Genomic DNA, 15,969 nt, shown 5'->3' with positions numbered 1-15,969 from the left:
GACATATGAGGTGGTTATGCCTACTGGAATTTTGTTTGGAGGCAAGATAGGCAAATCGCTCACTTGCCTCTCCCTGGGCGTTGCCAGTTTTAAAGAAAGTCAGTAGCTTTCATTGCTGGTGGCAGTATGACCTCAAGGCTCTCAACGAGAGTAATAACCAAGATGGCCACTGTCACGGATTGTAGAGCTCATTCAAGAGAGCAGCCTGTCCCCCCTCCAGAGCCGGCCAGCGCTATTAAAGGTCCCTTAGCGCTATCGACTTGCGTAGTCGTGCTCGCTTGACGAATCTTACTTGTGCCTGGCATCAATAACTTGCATTTGTATAGCACCTTTAACGTAGTAAAGCAGTGCAAGGCGCTTCACAGGAGCATTATCAGACAAAATTTGGACACCGAGCCACATAGGGAAAAATTAGGGAGGGTGACCAAAAGCTTGGTCAAAAAGGTAGGTTTTAAGGAACGTCTTAAAGGAGGAAAGAAAGGCGGGAGAGGTTAAGGGAGGGAATTCCAGAGATTATGGCCTCGACAGCAGAAGGCACGGCCGCCAATGGTGGAACAACTGAAATCGTTGATTCTCAAGAGGTTTCAGTGCTCTCATGAGGAACGAGGAACTGTGAGATCATGCACATTAGCAGAAAAAAATCAAAGAGCAAGTTATTTAAATGGAGAAAGATTGCAAAGTGCCGCAATACAGCAGGACCTGGTGGTACTTGTGCATGAAACACAAAAAGGGTTAGTATGCAGGTACAGCAAGTGATCAGGAAGGCCAATGGTATCTTGGCCTTTATTGCAAAGGGGATGGAGTATAAAAGCAGGGAAGTCTTGCTCCAGTTATACAGGGTATTGGTGAGGCCACACCTGGAATACTGCGTGCAGTTTTGGTTTCCATATTTACGAAAGGATATACTTGCTATGGAGGCAGTTCAGAGAAGGGTCACTCGGTTGATTCCGGAGATGAGGGGGTTGATTTATGAGGAAAGGTTGAGTAGGTTGGGCCTCTACTCATTGGAATTCAGAAGAATGAGAGGTGATCTTATCGAAACATATAGGATACTGAGGGGGGCTTGACAAGGTGGATGCAGAGAGGATGTTCCCACTGATGGGGGAGACTAGAACTAGAGGGCATAATCTTAGAATAAGGGGTCGCCCATTTAAAACTGAGATGTGGAGGAATTTCTTCTCTCAGAGGGTTGTAAATCTGTGGAATTCGCTGCCTCAGAGAGCTGTGGAAGCTGGGACATTGTATAAATTTAAGACAGAGATAGACAGGTTCTTAACCGATAAGGGGTTATGGGGAGCGGGCAGGGAGGTGGAGCTGAGTCCATGATCGGATCAGCCATGATCTTATTGAATAGTGGAGCAGGCTCGAGGGGAGTATGGCCTACTCCTGCTCCTATTTCTTAGGATTCAAGGTTTTTTTTTCAGTTAAAACGCAGGATTAACATAAATATTTGGCAGCAGGTTGCAGGCTTTAAACTGCAGCCCGCTGAGATGAGAGTAGTCACTAAATGAAATGAAAGGATACTTGTGACTGTTGTGTAACCTCATTGCCAAGAAGGCCATGTAGATGAGTGAGAAATACCCGGGAATGAGCCACAAGGTGGCAATCAAATAGCAATTGAATGCCGGGGTGTGAATGGGGAGAAATTACAACATGCTGTGGTGCAGAGGGACCTGGGGGTCCTTGTGCATGAAACTCTTTTTGAGTTTATCTGTGAACAAAAAAAACATTAAACCGTGCCACCCGCCCTGGATGACACAGCAGACATTTACAAGGCCCCTTTTTTTTCCCTTTTTTTGGGGTTTTTTTTTGGGCGCTACAATCAAATTTTTTCCAGTGCCCCCTATAAAAGGGGAGGGGGACACTAAAAGCACCGGCAATTAAAACAAAATTAAACTTTAAAACGTAAAATCAAATTAAAATTTGGTTGCCGGGCGTGATGATGCACTCCAGTCCCTCCGGTGCCCACCTCTCGCGGAAGGCCGCGAGCTCCTTGTGCATGAATCCCAAAAAAAGTTAGTTTGCAGGTGCAGCAGGTAATCAGGAAGACGAATGGAATGTTGGCCTTCATTGCGAGAGGGATGGAGTACAAAAGCAGGGAGGTCCTGCTGCAACTGTATAGGGTATTGGTGAGGCCGCACCTGGAGTACTGCATGCAGTTTTGGTCACCTTACTTAAGGAAGGATATACTAGCTTTGGAGGGGGTACAGAGACGATTCACGAGACTGATTCCGGAGATGAGGGGGTTACCTTATGATGATAGATTGAGTAGACTGGGTCTTTACTCGTTGGAGTTCAGAAGGTTATGGGGTGATCTTATAGAAACATTTAAAATAATGAATGGATGGACAAGATAGAGGCAGAGAGGTTGTTTCCACTGGTCGGGGAGACTAGAACTAGGGGGCACAGCCTCAAAATACGGGGGAGCCAATTTAAAACCGAGTTGAGAAGGAATTTCTTCTCCCAGAGGGTTGTGAATCTGTGGAATTCTCTGCCCAAGGAAGCAGTTGAGGCTAGCTCATTGAATGTATTCAAATCACAGATAGATAGATTTTTAATCAATAAGGAAATTAAGGGTTACGGGGAGCGGGCGGGTAAGTGGAGCTGAGTCCACGGCCAGATCAGCCATGATCTTGTTGAATGGCGGAGCAGGCTCGAGGGGCTAGATGGCCTACTCCTGTTCCTAATTCTTATGTTCTTATGTTCTTATGTTATGTTCTTATGAGCCATGACTCAGTGAGTTGCACGCTCTCGGTGGGAGGGGCCAGGAGTGAGCAGGTACTGCTGGTTGTTCGATTACTGCAGGAGTTGCAGTGAGTTTGTAAAAGGTTGGTGGTGGGTTTTTGGGTTGTTTTTTTTTATCAGGTTTTAGGGCCTTTTTGGACCATTAACAACAGTCACAGATCTGCCCGGGCCCCTCAGAGGACAATGTTCCCAGGATGAATTTAATCAGGGGAGAAAATGTTGGGGGAAGGGAGAATAAAAGGGCCAAAGATTTGGGCCGGGAGCCCAGGAGGTTTGGAATAGAAAGCAAGGTGGTGGTTCAGTGCCAGGATAAGGAGATGCGAGCTTGGGATATTATCCAGGCAGTACATGAGGACTGTGATGAGGGAAGCTGCTTTGCCTGTCGACCAAAGCCGAGTGTTGGGTTCGAGGTGAGGGTCAGTGGCCGAGAGGAGGTGGGAAGACTTTTACTGAGCCTGAAGGTTGGTGAGAGGTACTTGGGGGTATCTCTGAAGAGGTGCTGGTCTCATTCTTAAATGGGCTGGTTTATGTTGAGGAAAATGTGCTGATAAAAGAGTTGGAGTTGTGAGATATTAAAATTTGCTCGGCAACAAAGTAGAGATACTATCCTGGAACGCGGGTAGCCGATGGAACCCGTTATGTAAAAGTGCGGTTCCCAGAGGGGGTGAAGTCATTAACCTACAGCATGAAATTCGAGACAATGGAAGGAGTGCAGTACTTCCAGGTTCTGCATGATAACCAGGTGAAGGTTTGCTATTATTGTCTTGGACACAACCATAGAAACATAGAAACATAGAAAATAGGTGCAGGAGTAGGCCATTTGGCTCTTCGAGCCTGCACCACCATTCAATAAGATCATGGCTGATCATTCCCTCAGTACCCCTTTTCTGCTTTCTCTCCATACCCCTTGATCCCTTTAGCCGTAAGGGCCATATCTAACTCCCTCTTGAATATATCCAATGAACTGGTGTCAACAACTCTCTGCGGCAGGGAATTCCACAGGTTAACAACTCTCTGAATGAAGAAGTTTCTCCTCATCTCAGTCCTAAATGGCTTACCCCTTATTCTAAGACTATGTCCCCTGGTTCTGGACTTCCCCAACATCGGGAACATTCTTCCCGCATCTAACCTGTCCAGTCCCATCAGAATCTGATACGTTTCTATGAGATCTCCTCTCATCTTCTAAACTCCAGTGAATAAAGGTCCAGTTGATCCAGTCTTTCCTCATATGACAGTCCAGCCATCCCTGGAATCAGTCTGGTGAACCTTCGCTGCACTCCCTCAATAGCAAGAACGTCCTTCCTCAGATTAGGAGACCAAAACTGAACACAATATTCCAGGTGAGGCCTCACTAAGGCCCTGTACAACTGCAGTAAGACCTCCCTGCTCCTATACTCAAATCCCCTAGCTATGAAGGCCAACATACCATTTGCCTTCTTCACCGCCTGCTGTACCTGCATGCCAACTTTCAGTGACTGATGAACCATGACACCCAGGTCTTGTTGCACCACCCCTTTTCCTAATCTGCCGCCGTTCAGATAATATTCTGCCTTTGTGTTGTTGCCCCCAAAATGGATAACCTCACATTTATCCACATTATACTGCATCTGCCATACATTTGCCCACTCACCTAACCTGTCCAAGTGACCCTGCAGCCTCTTAGCGTCCCCCTCACAGCTCACACCACCAGTTTAGTGTCATCTGCAAATATGGAGATATTACACTCAATTCCTTCATCCAAATCATTGATGTATATTGTAAAGAGCTGGGGTCCCAGCACTGAGCCCTGTGGCACTCCACTAGTCACTGCCTGCCATTCTGAAAAGGACCCGTTTATCCCGACTCTCTGCTTCCTGTCGGCCAACCAGTTCTCTTTCCACGTCAGTGCATTACCCCCAATACCATGCACTTTGATTTTGCACAACAATCTCTTGTGCGGGACCTTGTCAAAAGCCTTTTGAAAGTCCAAATACACCACATCCACTGGTTCTCCCTTGTCCACTCTGCTAGTTACATCCTCAAAAAATTCCAGATGATTCATCAAGCATGATTTCCCTTTCATAAATCCATGCTGACTTGGACCGATCCTGTTACTGCTTTCCAAATGCACTGCTATTTCATCCTTAATGATTGATTCCAACATTTTCCCCACTACAGATGTCAGGCTAACCAGTCTATATTTATCGGTTTTCTCTCTCCCTCCTTTTTTAAAGAGTGGTGTTACATTAGCTACCCTCCAGTCCATAGGAACTGATCCAGAGTCGATAGACTGTTGAAAAATGATCACCAATGCATCCACTATTTCTAGGGCCACTTCCTTAAGTATTCTGGGATGCAGACTATCAGGCCCCGGGGATTTATCAGCCTTCAATCCCATCAATTTCCCGCCTAATAAGGATATCCTTCAGTTCCTCCTTCTCACTAGATCCACTGTCCCCTAGTACATTCGGAAGGTTATTTGTGTCTTCCTTTGTGAAGATAGAACCGAAGTATTTGTTCAATTGGTCTGCCATTTCTTTGTTCTCCATTACAAATTCACCTGAATCTGACTGCAAGGGACCTACATTTGTCTTCACTAATCTTTTTTACTTCACATATTTATAGAAGCTTTTGCAGTCAGTTTTTATGTTCCCCGCGAGCTTCCTCTCGTACTCTATTTTCCCCCTCTTAATTAAACCCTTAGTCCTCCTCTGTTGAATTCTAAATTTCTCCCAGTCCTCAGGTTTGTTACTTTTTCTAGCCAATTTATATGCCTCTTCCTTGGATTTAACACTATCCTTAATTTCCCTTGTTAGCCACGGTTGAGCCACCTTCCCCGTTTTATTTTTACTCCAGACAGGGATATACAATTGCTGAAGTTCATCCATGTGTTCTTTAAATATTTGCCATTGCCTATCCACTGTCAACCCTTTAAGTATCCTTTGCCAGTCTATTCTAGCCAATTCTCGCCTCATACCATCGAAGTTACCTTTCCTTAAGTTCAGGACCCTTGTTTCTGAATTAACTTTGTCACTCTCCATCTTAAGAAAGAATTCTACCATATTATGGTCACTCTTCCCCTAGGGGCCTCGCACAACAAGATTTCTAATTAGTCCCTTCTCATTACACATCACCCAGTCTAGGATGGCCAGCTCTCTAGTTGGTTCCTCGACACATTGGTCTAGAAAACCATCCCTAGTACACTCCAGGAAATCCTCCTCCACAGCATTGCTACCAGTTTGGTTAGCCCAATCAATATGTATATTAAAGTCGGCCATGATAACTGCTGTACCTTTATTGCACACATCCCTTATTTCCTGTTTGATGCTGTCCCCAACCTCACTACGACTGTTTGGAGGTCTGTACACAACTCCCACTAGCTTTTTCTGCCCTTTGGTATTCCGCAGCTCCTCCCATACCGATTCCACATCATCCAGGCTAATGTCCTTCCTTACTATTGCATTAATTTTCTCTTTAACCAGCAACGCCACCCCGCCTCCTTTTCCTCTCTGCCTATCCTTCCCAAATGTTGAATACCCCTGGATGTTGAGTTCCCAGCCTTGGTCACCCTGGAGCCATGTCTCCGTGATGCCAATTACATTCATATCCGTGAACTGCTGTCTGCGCAGTTAATTCGTCCAACTTATTCCGAATACTCCTCGCATTGAGACACAGAGCCTTCAGGCTTGTCTTTTTAACACACTTTGCTGCTTTAGAATGTTGCTGTAATGTGGCCCTTTTTGTTTTTTGCCTTGGGTTTCTCTGCCCTCCACTTTTACTATTCTCCTTTCTTTCTTTTGCTTCCGCCCCCAATCTACTTCCCTCTGTCTCGCTGCATAGGTTCCCATCCCCCTGCCATATTAGTTTAACCCCTCCCCAACAGCACTAGCAAACACTCCCCCTAGGATATTGGTTCCGGTCCTGCCCAGGTGCAGACCGTCCGGTTTGTACTGATCCCACCTCCCCCAGGACCATCTTGTAAGAAGCTGTCCAGACCTGTACTGTTATAACTGTGGCAAGTCTGGACACATCGCTCGGAATTGCAAGGCAGAGAGCTGTGCGGTTTGCCGCAAAGGCCCCACCCGCTGTGAGTGTGAGGCAGAAGGAAGCTCCTTGAGGAGGAACACGAGGTGTGAGTGGAGTGGGCAGAAGAGCAGAGCAGGCGGAGGACACAGCCGCCGAACGGAATGAGGAAAGAGCGCAAGAGACAGAGAATTGCGGAGCAGAGAACAGGATGGAGATGATGAAAAACACACCGAGTACGGTGGAAAAGGACTAAGGCAGCGGGAGGGAAGCACGGATCGGGTATCCGTGGGGGGAGCGGGGGCAGGAGCGGGGTGCGGGGTAGGTGTATGTACTCCAAAGAAAGACGGGAAGTCGGACATCTTGGGGAGCAGGAGGGGGCAAGACCAGGAATAGGTGCAAGAGGCAGGAGCCTTAAAGGGGAAGCAGGACGGGAGCTGGGAGACAAAGACGCCAAAAGGGAGCAAGATGCGTGGAGACGCGCCATTGTCCCAGAGAGAGAAGAAACGTGGGGCATTGGTCAGCGGTGGAGGTGAGGCCAAAGGGAATGACACTGTCGGAGAAACCAGGTTAGCAGGAGGACTCTCTAATGGAGATTCTGTATCTGATGGGGAGCAGGGACAGGGGATTACACAGGAGCTCGAGAGTGAGGAGTCAGAGGGGGCTGGAGATATGGAATTGGGGGTTGGGGGGGGGGGCATCGTGTGGAAAGGGAAAGGTTAGTGAGGGGGAGAAGGGGGCAGCTCCTCGGCCTAGACCTAATGTAAGGAAGAAGCTGAAATGGCAGGGAAGGTTCAAACAGAAGGTGTAAAAGAGCCGGAGGCTGCAGGAGAAATCAACAGCTGCCCAAAAGGTTGGGAAGGAGCTTGAGAGGAGGGAAGGGCCGGAGATTTAATGATGAACGGGGGATTATCAGGCACACTTCTTTTACTAAGAGCAATGATTACATTGGCCGTGTGAACGGACTGAGGGGGGAGAAGAAATTGCAGCAGTTGTTGCAGTGTTTAAAGGCACTGACCTGTTGTGTCTGTAAAAAAACCTTCTGGAATGAGGATATCCAAAAAAAGAGTTTGGAAGGTTTGGTTATGATCAATTTTTTAAGTACACTAGATTAATACATATGTTACGGGAGACAAATTCAACTTCAGGTTTTGATGTTAATATGTGTTGGAGGAACGGCTGTGCAGAGGGGCGGAAAGGATTTGTGTGATACAATGGAATAATCACGATGTTGTAAATGTTTTTAATGTTGAATAAATTATATATTTTTTAAAAGTGGGTGGCACTCCAGTTTCTGAGTCAGTAGGTTGTGGGTTCAAGTCCCACTCCAGAGATTTGAGCACATAATCTCTTCAAATCGTGCCATCTTTTACGTCCACCAGTGAGAGCAGATGGGACCTCGCTTAACATCTCATCGTCATCATCATAAGCAGTCCCTCGAATCGAGGAAGACTTGCTTCCAGTCTAAAAGTGAGTTCTCAGGTGGCTGAACAGTCCAATACAGGAATTACAGTCTGTCACAGGTGGGACAGACAGTGGGTGGGACTGGTTTGCCGCACGCTCCTTCCGCTGCCTGCGCTTGGTTTCTGCATGCTCTCGGCGACGAGACTCGAGGTGCTCAGTGCCCTCCCGGATGCACTTCCTCCACTGAGGGCGGTCTTTGGCCAGGGACTCCCAGGTGTCGGTGGGAATGTTGCACTTTATCAGGGAGGCTTTGAGGGTGTCCCTGTAATGTTTCCTTTGCCCACCTTTGGCTCGTTTGCCGTGAAGGAGTTCCGAGTAGAGCGCTTGCTTTGGGAGCCTCGTGTCTGGCATGCAGACAGTGTGGCCTGTCAAACGGAGCTGGTCGAGCATAGAAACAGGAGGAGGCCATTCAGCCCCTCGAACTGATCTGTATCTTAACTCCATCCACCTGCCTGGGTTCCGTGACCCTTGATATCCTTGCCTAACAAAAATCTATCAATCTCTGTTTTGAAATGTTCAGTTGACCCTCCCAGCTTCAACACCTTTTTTTGGGGGGGAGGGGGGAGAGAGTTCCAGATTGCCAGCACCCTGTGTGTGAAGAAGTGCTTCCTGACATCACCCCTGAACGGCCTGACTGTAATTTTAAGGTTACGCCCCCTTGTTCTGGATTCCCCCCACCAGAGGAAATAGTCTCTCCCGATCTATCCCATCACCAACTTCAATCATCTTAAACACCTCGATCAGATCACCCTTCGATCTGCTAAACTCGAGGGAATACAAGCCCGGTCTGTGCAACCTGTCCTCAGAATTTAACCCTTTTAACCCCAGTACCATTGCACCTCCTCCAAGACCAGTATATCCTTCCTGAGGTGGGGGGGCCCAGAACTGAACACTGTGACCCCAGACGTTGTCTAACCAGAGCTCTGTACGGCTGTAACAAGCTCATTCAAAAGATGGCACCTCCGACAGTGCAGCACTCCCTCAGAACTGACTTGGAAGCTCCTGACTGAGCCAAGGGGGATACACCCATTTTCTTGGTGTTTAACCAGAGTTACATGCCTGATGGAGCCCACTGCAGATGGTTTGGTTTCCTCTTCTCTTGGCTAAGTGCCCAATGGCACTGACAGCTCTGGTGTTGGGCTCGGGGAGCTCAGGCTGTGGTTCCTGAACCCACGCAGCTTGCCTCTTGAAGATCGGGCGAGTTCTCTTTGTGCTTACTTCTTACTTGCTGGTTTGATGTTTGTGGGCCTGAAGGTTTGGATCGGGCTGTTCCTTAGCACTGTTGTGCCACTGGTGGAAAAACCTGTTTCCACTGGCAGGAGGGTCAGTAACCAGAGGACACAGATTTAAGGTGGTCAGCAAAAGAACCAGAGGGAGAGGAGGAAAACGTTTTAACGCAGCGAGTTGTTGTGATCTGGAATGCACTGCCTGAAAGGGAACTGGATAAACACTTGGATTGGAGAAATTTGCAGGCCTATGAAAGAAAGAAAGAAAGACTTGCATTTATATAGCACCTTTCACGACCACCGAACGTCCCAAAGTGCTTTACAGCCAATGAAGTACTTTTGAAGTGTAGTCACTGTTGTAATGTGGGGAAGAGAAGGGAAAGTGGGATTAATTGACTACCTCTTTCAATAGGGCTGGGCCGGGCCTGTGATGCCCCCCATGGTCCAACAGCCCACCAGCATGATGGCCCTCTGAGCGTGGCAGGTGCCTGGGACCCAGGAAAGGAGAGAAGGGGGCAAAACTGGGAACTATAAAGAGAGATTTCGGGCAACTCTTTTCTCCCTTCAGTAACTTCAGCGAGGAAGAGTATGAAAGGAGAAGTGTTCTCTCCTCTCTACTCTTCGTGGCAGATATTATCAAGCAGAGGGGATCCTAGCCTTTTGCTGAACTGATATGCAGGAGAGACCTCTTTACCCTGAGAGTGGCGAGATTGTGGAACTGGCTAGAATTTATATTCAAGTGTGGAACAGCTCAACATTACAACAGTCTTCTCACTATAACCGAACCGAGCACTTATAACTATCAGCAACGATTGAACGGGCTGAGTGGGGCTCCGTCCTCTAGAAAAGAGAAGGCTGAGGGATGACCTGATAGAGCTCTTTAAAATTATGAAGGGGTTTGATAGGGTGGAGAAAACGTTTCCACTTGTTGGGGTGTCTAGGACGAGGGACCATAAATATAGATTAGTCACTAATAGAATTTCAGGAGAAACTGCTTTACCCAGAGAGTGGTGAGAATGTGGAACTTGCTGCCACAGGGAGTGGTTGAGGTGAATAGTATCGATGCATTTAAGGGGAGACTCGATAAACCCATGAGGGACATGCTGATAGGGTGAGACGCAGAGGGGTGGGAGGGGCCTGGTGTGGAGCACGGACCTGATGGGCCGAATGGCCTGTTTCTGAGCGTACATTCGACGTAATTCTATGTAATGTGACTAAACAAGCCTGTTTCTCTTTTCAAACCAGATAGTGGCTGCCATCTTTGCCATCGCTGGGATAGTGATGATAACCTATGCCGATGGATTTCACAGTCACTCAGTTATCGGAATCACACTGGTTGTAGCCTCAGCCTCTATGTCAGCTCTTTACAAGGTAACAACTGCACGCAAACACAGCCAGCTCTCGGGGCGCTAAAGGCGAGCGGATTAACCCTTTCAGGAATATACTCCAGCTTTGTGTTCTGGGGAGGAGGGGTGGATTGAGGGCCTTCAGTGCCCTGGCAGTGTGATTGAATCCTGTGGGATTCTTGTCAACCCGTCAGGTTCCGCACTCATTGATCTCGAGACTGGATAAAGCCACAGCCGCTCTGGGGTGTCAGCCGTGGCTCAGTGGGCAGCACTCTCGCCTCCTAAGTCTGATAGTCGTGGGTTCAAGTCCCACTCCAGGGACTTGAGCCAGTAATCAAATCCAGTGCGGTGCCGAGGGAGCGCTGCACTGTCGGAGGTGCCGTCTTTCGGATGAGACGTTAAACCGAGGCCCCGTCTGCTCTCTCAGGCGGACGTAAAAGATCCCGCGGCACTATTTCGAAGAAGAGCAGGGGGGGTTATCCCCGGTGCCCTGGCCAAGATTTATCCCTCAATCAACATCACTAAAAACAGATTATCAGGTCATTGTCAGATTGGTGTTTGTGGGAGCTTGTTGTGATAGTAAATTAGCTGCCGCAGTCATCATCATAGGCGGTCCCTCGAAGCGAGGATGACTTACTTCCACGCCAAAAAGGATGCGTTCACAGGTGTTTCAATGAAGGACCTAATATTCCAGATCCCGAATTATATCCTGAAGGGTGGAAGATGCCTGTGCGTGGATTTTTTTAACGTGGGGTGACCGTTGCACACCAGCCACCACACGGGCCTGACAGAGCGAGGTCTTGGTCCAGTGGCAAGGGTACAATAGTAACCGCACTTCAAAAGTGCTTCATTGGCTGTGAAGGGCTTGGAAATGTCCTGAGGTTGTGAAAGGCGCTATATAAATGAAAAGTCTTTCTTTCTTTCAGGTCTTGTTTAAGATGCTCCTGGGCAGTGCCAAGTATGGTGAGGCCGCCTTGTTTCTAACGGTGCTGGGAATCTTCAACATCACGTTCATCACTTGTGTTCCCGTGATCCTTTATTTCACCGACATCGAGCACTGGACCTCTTTCAGCCTCATTCCCTGGGAGAAGCTGTGCGGGATGGCGATTCTTCTGCTATGTAAGTCCCAAAGGGTTCTGCCAAACGCTTTCAGTGTTTACGCCTCCCCCGCACTCTCTCCGCCATTATTTCCGATTCTGTGAATAGAAACATAGAAATTTGCAGCGCAGGAGGCCATTTGGGCCCATGGTGTCCGCGCCGGCTGACAAAGAGCCGCACGGCCCTCGGTCAGCAGCCCTAAAGGTTACATATAAACCTAGGAACAATGACGGAAAGGCAAAGAGCACCCAGCCCCAACCAGTCCGCCCCACACTGAACTGCAACAGGGGGGACCAGGGTCCTACAGGGGACATTGTGGGGTGGGCGGGAGGAGGGATCATAGGGGCTGATTTTTAAGGGATGCCCTAAAAGTGGCAGCCGCGGTTCAGTGGGTGGCACGCTCATCGGAATTGAGGTTCCCATCTACCCTCTCAGATGGATGTAAAAGGTTCCGTGCTGCTATTCAAAGAAGAGTAGGGGAGTTCTCCCCGGTGTCCTGGCCAATATTTATCCCTCAACCAACATTACCAGAACAGATTACCTGATCCTCTTTATCTCAGTGCTGATGTGGGAGCTTGCTGTGCGCAAATTGGTACCTGCATTTCCTACAGTGACGACACTTCAATAATGCTTCATTGGCTGTAAAGCACTTGGGGATGTCATGAGGTCATCGAATAGAAATGTGAGTCTTGTCTTAATCTCATGACTTCTTGTGTCCATTGTTTCAGCCTTTAACATCCTGATGAATTTTGGGATCGCTGTCACCTCCCCGACACTGATATCCGTGGGAGTGGTCCTCAGTGTTCCCGTAAATGCCGGTAAGAAAGTTTCTCTTTGCCTGTCTTCTGAGACGGCCCAGCACTTTGGGGATGTAAACAGAAACATAGAAAATAGGTGCAGCAGTAGGACATTTGGCCCTTCGAGCCTGCACCACCATTCAATATGATCATGGCTGATCATGCAACTTCAGTGCCCCATTCCTGCCTTCTCTCCATACCCGTTGATCCCTTTAGCCATAAGGGCTACATCTAACTCCCTTTTGAATATATCTAATGAACTGGCCTCAACAACTTTCTGTGGTAGAGAATTCCACCGGTTCACAATTCTCTGGTGAAAAAGTTTCTCTTCATCTCGGTCCTAAATGGCTTACTCCTTATCCTTAGACTGTGTGACCCTTGGTTCTGGGCTTCCCAACAACGGGCACATTCTTCCTGCATCTAACCTGTCCAGTCCTGTCAGAATTTTATATGTTTCTATGAGATCCCCTCTCATTCTTCTAAACTCCAGTGAATACAGGCCCAGTCGATCCAGTCTCTCCTCATATGTCAGTCCTGCCATCCCGGGAATCAGTCTGGTGAATCTTCGCTGCACTCCCTCAATGTCCTTCCTCAGATTAGGAGACCAAAACTGAACACAATATTCCAGGTGAGGCCTCACCAAGGCCCTGTACAACTGCAGTAAGACCTCCCTGCTCCTAGACTCGAGTAGGAACAAAGGGCTTCATAACGGGAGGCTCCAAATCCTCACAAACACTCTCACGGCCTCCCTCACATCTTCCTCCTTCCACAAGCTGGAACTCATCCAAAACTCTGCAGGGGAGGTTTAGTAGAGGTGTTCAGATAGCGAAGGGTTTTGATAGAGCCGATCAGGAGAAAGTATTTCCACTGGCAAAAATAGGCGGATGGAGTTCAACGAGGGGAGTGTGAGCTGAACCACTTTGGACCTGAAAGAGAAATCAGAGTAATACAACAGAAAATGCTGGAGAAATCAGCAGGTCAGGCAGCATCTGTGGAGAGGAAGCAGAAGACATCGACCCGAAACGTTAACTCTGCTGCCTGACCCGCTGAGATTTCCAGCATTTTCTGTTTTTATTCCAGATTCCAGCATCCGCAGTGTTTTGCTTTTGAGATCGATCAGGGTATTCTCTAAATGGCGAGGAGCTCGGAACTGTGGAGGAGCAGAGAGATTTCGGGGTCCACATACACAAATTACCCAGATTCGCGTTATAAAGCTGCCCGTTAGCATCAGTGCTAGGCGGCTAACAGGCGGCGAACGCTGACCTTCGACGGTAAGCGGCTCTTTGGCAGAGATGCCAAGAGGCAATGCTGCACCAGCTAACGCCCCCCCCGTCTGCTCTCTCAGGTGGATGTAAATGATCCCACGGACACTATTTTGAAGAAGAACAGGGGAGTTATCCCCGGTGTCCTGGCCAATATTTATCCCTCAATCAATATCACTATTATGACAGATTATCTGGTCATTATCACATTGCTGTTTGTGGGAGCTTGCTGTGCACAAATTGGCTGCCTCGTTTCCCACATTACATAAGAACATAAGAAATAGGAGCAGGAATAGGCCTGGTCCCTCGAGCCTGCTCCACCATTCAATAAGATCATGGCTGATCTGATCATGGACTCAGCTCCACTCCGCTGCCCGCTCCCCATAACCCTTTACTCCCCTATCACCCCAAAATCTGTCTATCTCCACCTTACAACAGTGACTACACTTCAATAGTACTTCATTGGCTGTAAAGTGCTTTGGGACGTCCGATGGTCTTGAGAGGTGCTATAGAAATGCGAGTTCTTTCCGTTACATCACAAAACATTCTCCGTAGAGAACAGAGGATAACTGGGCGAGTTAGCGGGGATAGTTCTGATCCCATCGAATCCGTCACTTTGTACAGAGTGCCACAATGCCGCAATGATACTGAAGCCTTCGAATCGTTCCTGGTGCCCGCTGTCTGTGACAAGTAACTCTCAGCTCCAGGAGTGCGTTGCGGATGTGAGCTGGCGACACTTCGGTCCGTGTCGCTTGAGACCGGCTGTCCACAGCTTTGGGCAGGAACAGCCCTTTTTAGGGAAGGAAACTTGTCCTCCTCACCCAGTCTGGGCCTATATGTGACTCCAGTCCCACACCAACTCTTTAACTGCCCCTCTGACGTGGCCTAGCGAGCCCCTCAGTCACATCAAACCAAGCAACTCGGGATGGCCAACACTGGAAAACATCCGCAGTGTGCCGCACGCTTAGGGTCACGGTGGTGCCGTGGTTGTGTGGCTTGCCCAGTAATGCAGAGTCCTGCACTAATAACCCAGATCAACGTGAGTTCAAATCCCACCAAAAGCAGTGAACAAAAGTCAGATTGTTGTACACACCCAGCTGGTTCACAACTGGCCCTTTAGGGGCCTACACGTGCTCCAGACCCGCACCAACGATGCTGCCTCTTTAACTGTCCCTCTGAGGTGGTCCAGCGAGTTGTATCAAACCTGTCGCCAACAGTTTGAGAGAAAGGCCCCCCACCCACCCCACCCACACCCACCACCTTCTCAAGGGTCAACGAGGGATGGGCAATAAATGGCGGACTTGCCCAAGATCAATTTCTTTGTAAATTATTCATTCATGGCATGTGGGCATCGCTGGCCATGAGAAGGTGCTCGTGAGCCACCGCCTTGAACCGCTGCAGTCCTGTGTGGTACAACGGAGTGGCCATTTCAGAGGGCAGTTAAGAGACAACCACACTGCTGTGGGTCTGGTGTCACATGTAGGCCAGACCAGGCAGGGACATTGAATAAATTTAAGACAGAAATAGACAGTTTCTTAAACGGTAAGGGGGTAAAGGGTTATGGGGAGCGGGCAGGGAAGTGGAGCCGAGTTCATGATCAGATCAGCCATGATCTTATTGAATGGTGGAGCAGGCTCGAGGGGCTGTGTGGCCCACTCCTGCTCCTATTTCTTATGTTCTTTCCTTCCCTAAAGGGACATTGGGATTTTTACGAGACTTTCACAGGTCACCATTACTGCCACTAGCTTTTTAACTTCCAGAATAAAAACCCAACCCCCAACCGTTAATGCTGCCTTGTTGGTTCTTTGTCCAACCTCCCTCCCCCCCCCCCCCCCCCCCCCGCAGTTGCAGATGCGTATTCCAGCGACATAGTGTTCAACAGCGTGCGAGTGATCGCCATCCTGATTATCTGCCTGGGCTTCCTGCTGCTGCTGCTGCCGGAGGATTGGGACCGACTGGCCATGGAGTTCATCGCCCGCTTCAAGGTCAGCAAGAAGGAGGAGCCCACCGAGGAACGGGCGGAGCCGGG

General features: G+C 48.7%; 1 protein-coding gene across 1 annotated transcript in view; it reads left to right on the top strand.

Moving 5' to 3' along the window:
- The window catches only part of slc35f3b (solute carrier family 35 member F3b), an 87,687-nt gene that overhangs the window by 52,988 nt on the left and 18,730 nt on the right, over positions 1-15,969 (top strand). Inside the window, exons 4-7 of the mRNA XM_070884644.1 lie at positions 10,683-10,808; positions 11,710-11,902; positions 12,610-12,699; positions 15,786-15,963. Of these exons, the coding sequence (XP_070740745.1) occupies positions 10,683-10,808; positions 11,710-11,902; positions 12,610-12,699; positions 15,786-15,963 (587 nt within the window). The remainder of the gene's footprint in view (positions 1-10,682; positions 10,809-11,709; positions 11,903-12,609; positions 12,700-15,785; positions 15,964-15,969) is intronic.

Source organism: Pristiophorus japonicus, chromosome 7 (assembly GCF_044704955.1).
Source record: "Pristiophorus japonicus isolate sPriJap1 chromosome 7, sPriJap1.hap1, whole genome shotgun sequence".
Taxonomy (NCBI): domain Eukaryota; kingdom Metazoa; phylum Chordata; class Chondrichthyes; family Pristiophoridae; genus Pristiophorus; species Pristiophorus japonicus.
Note: the sequence above shows the minus strand (reverse complement) of the source record. Positions and strands in the feature narration are given on the sequence as shown.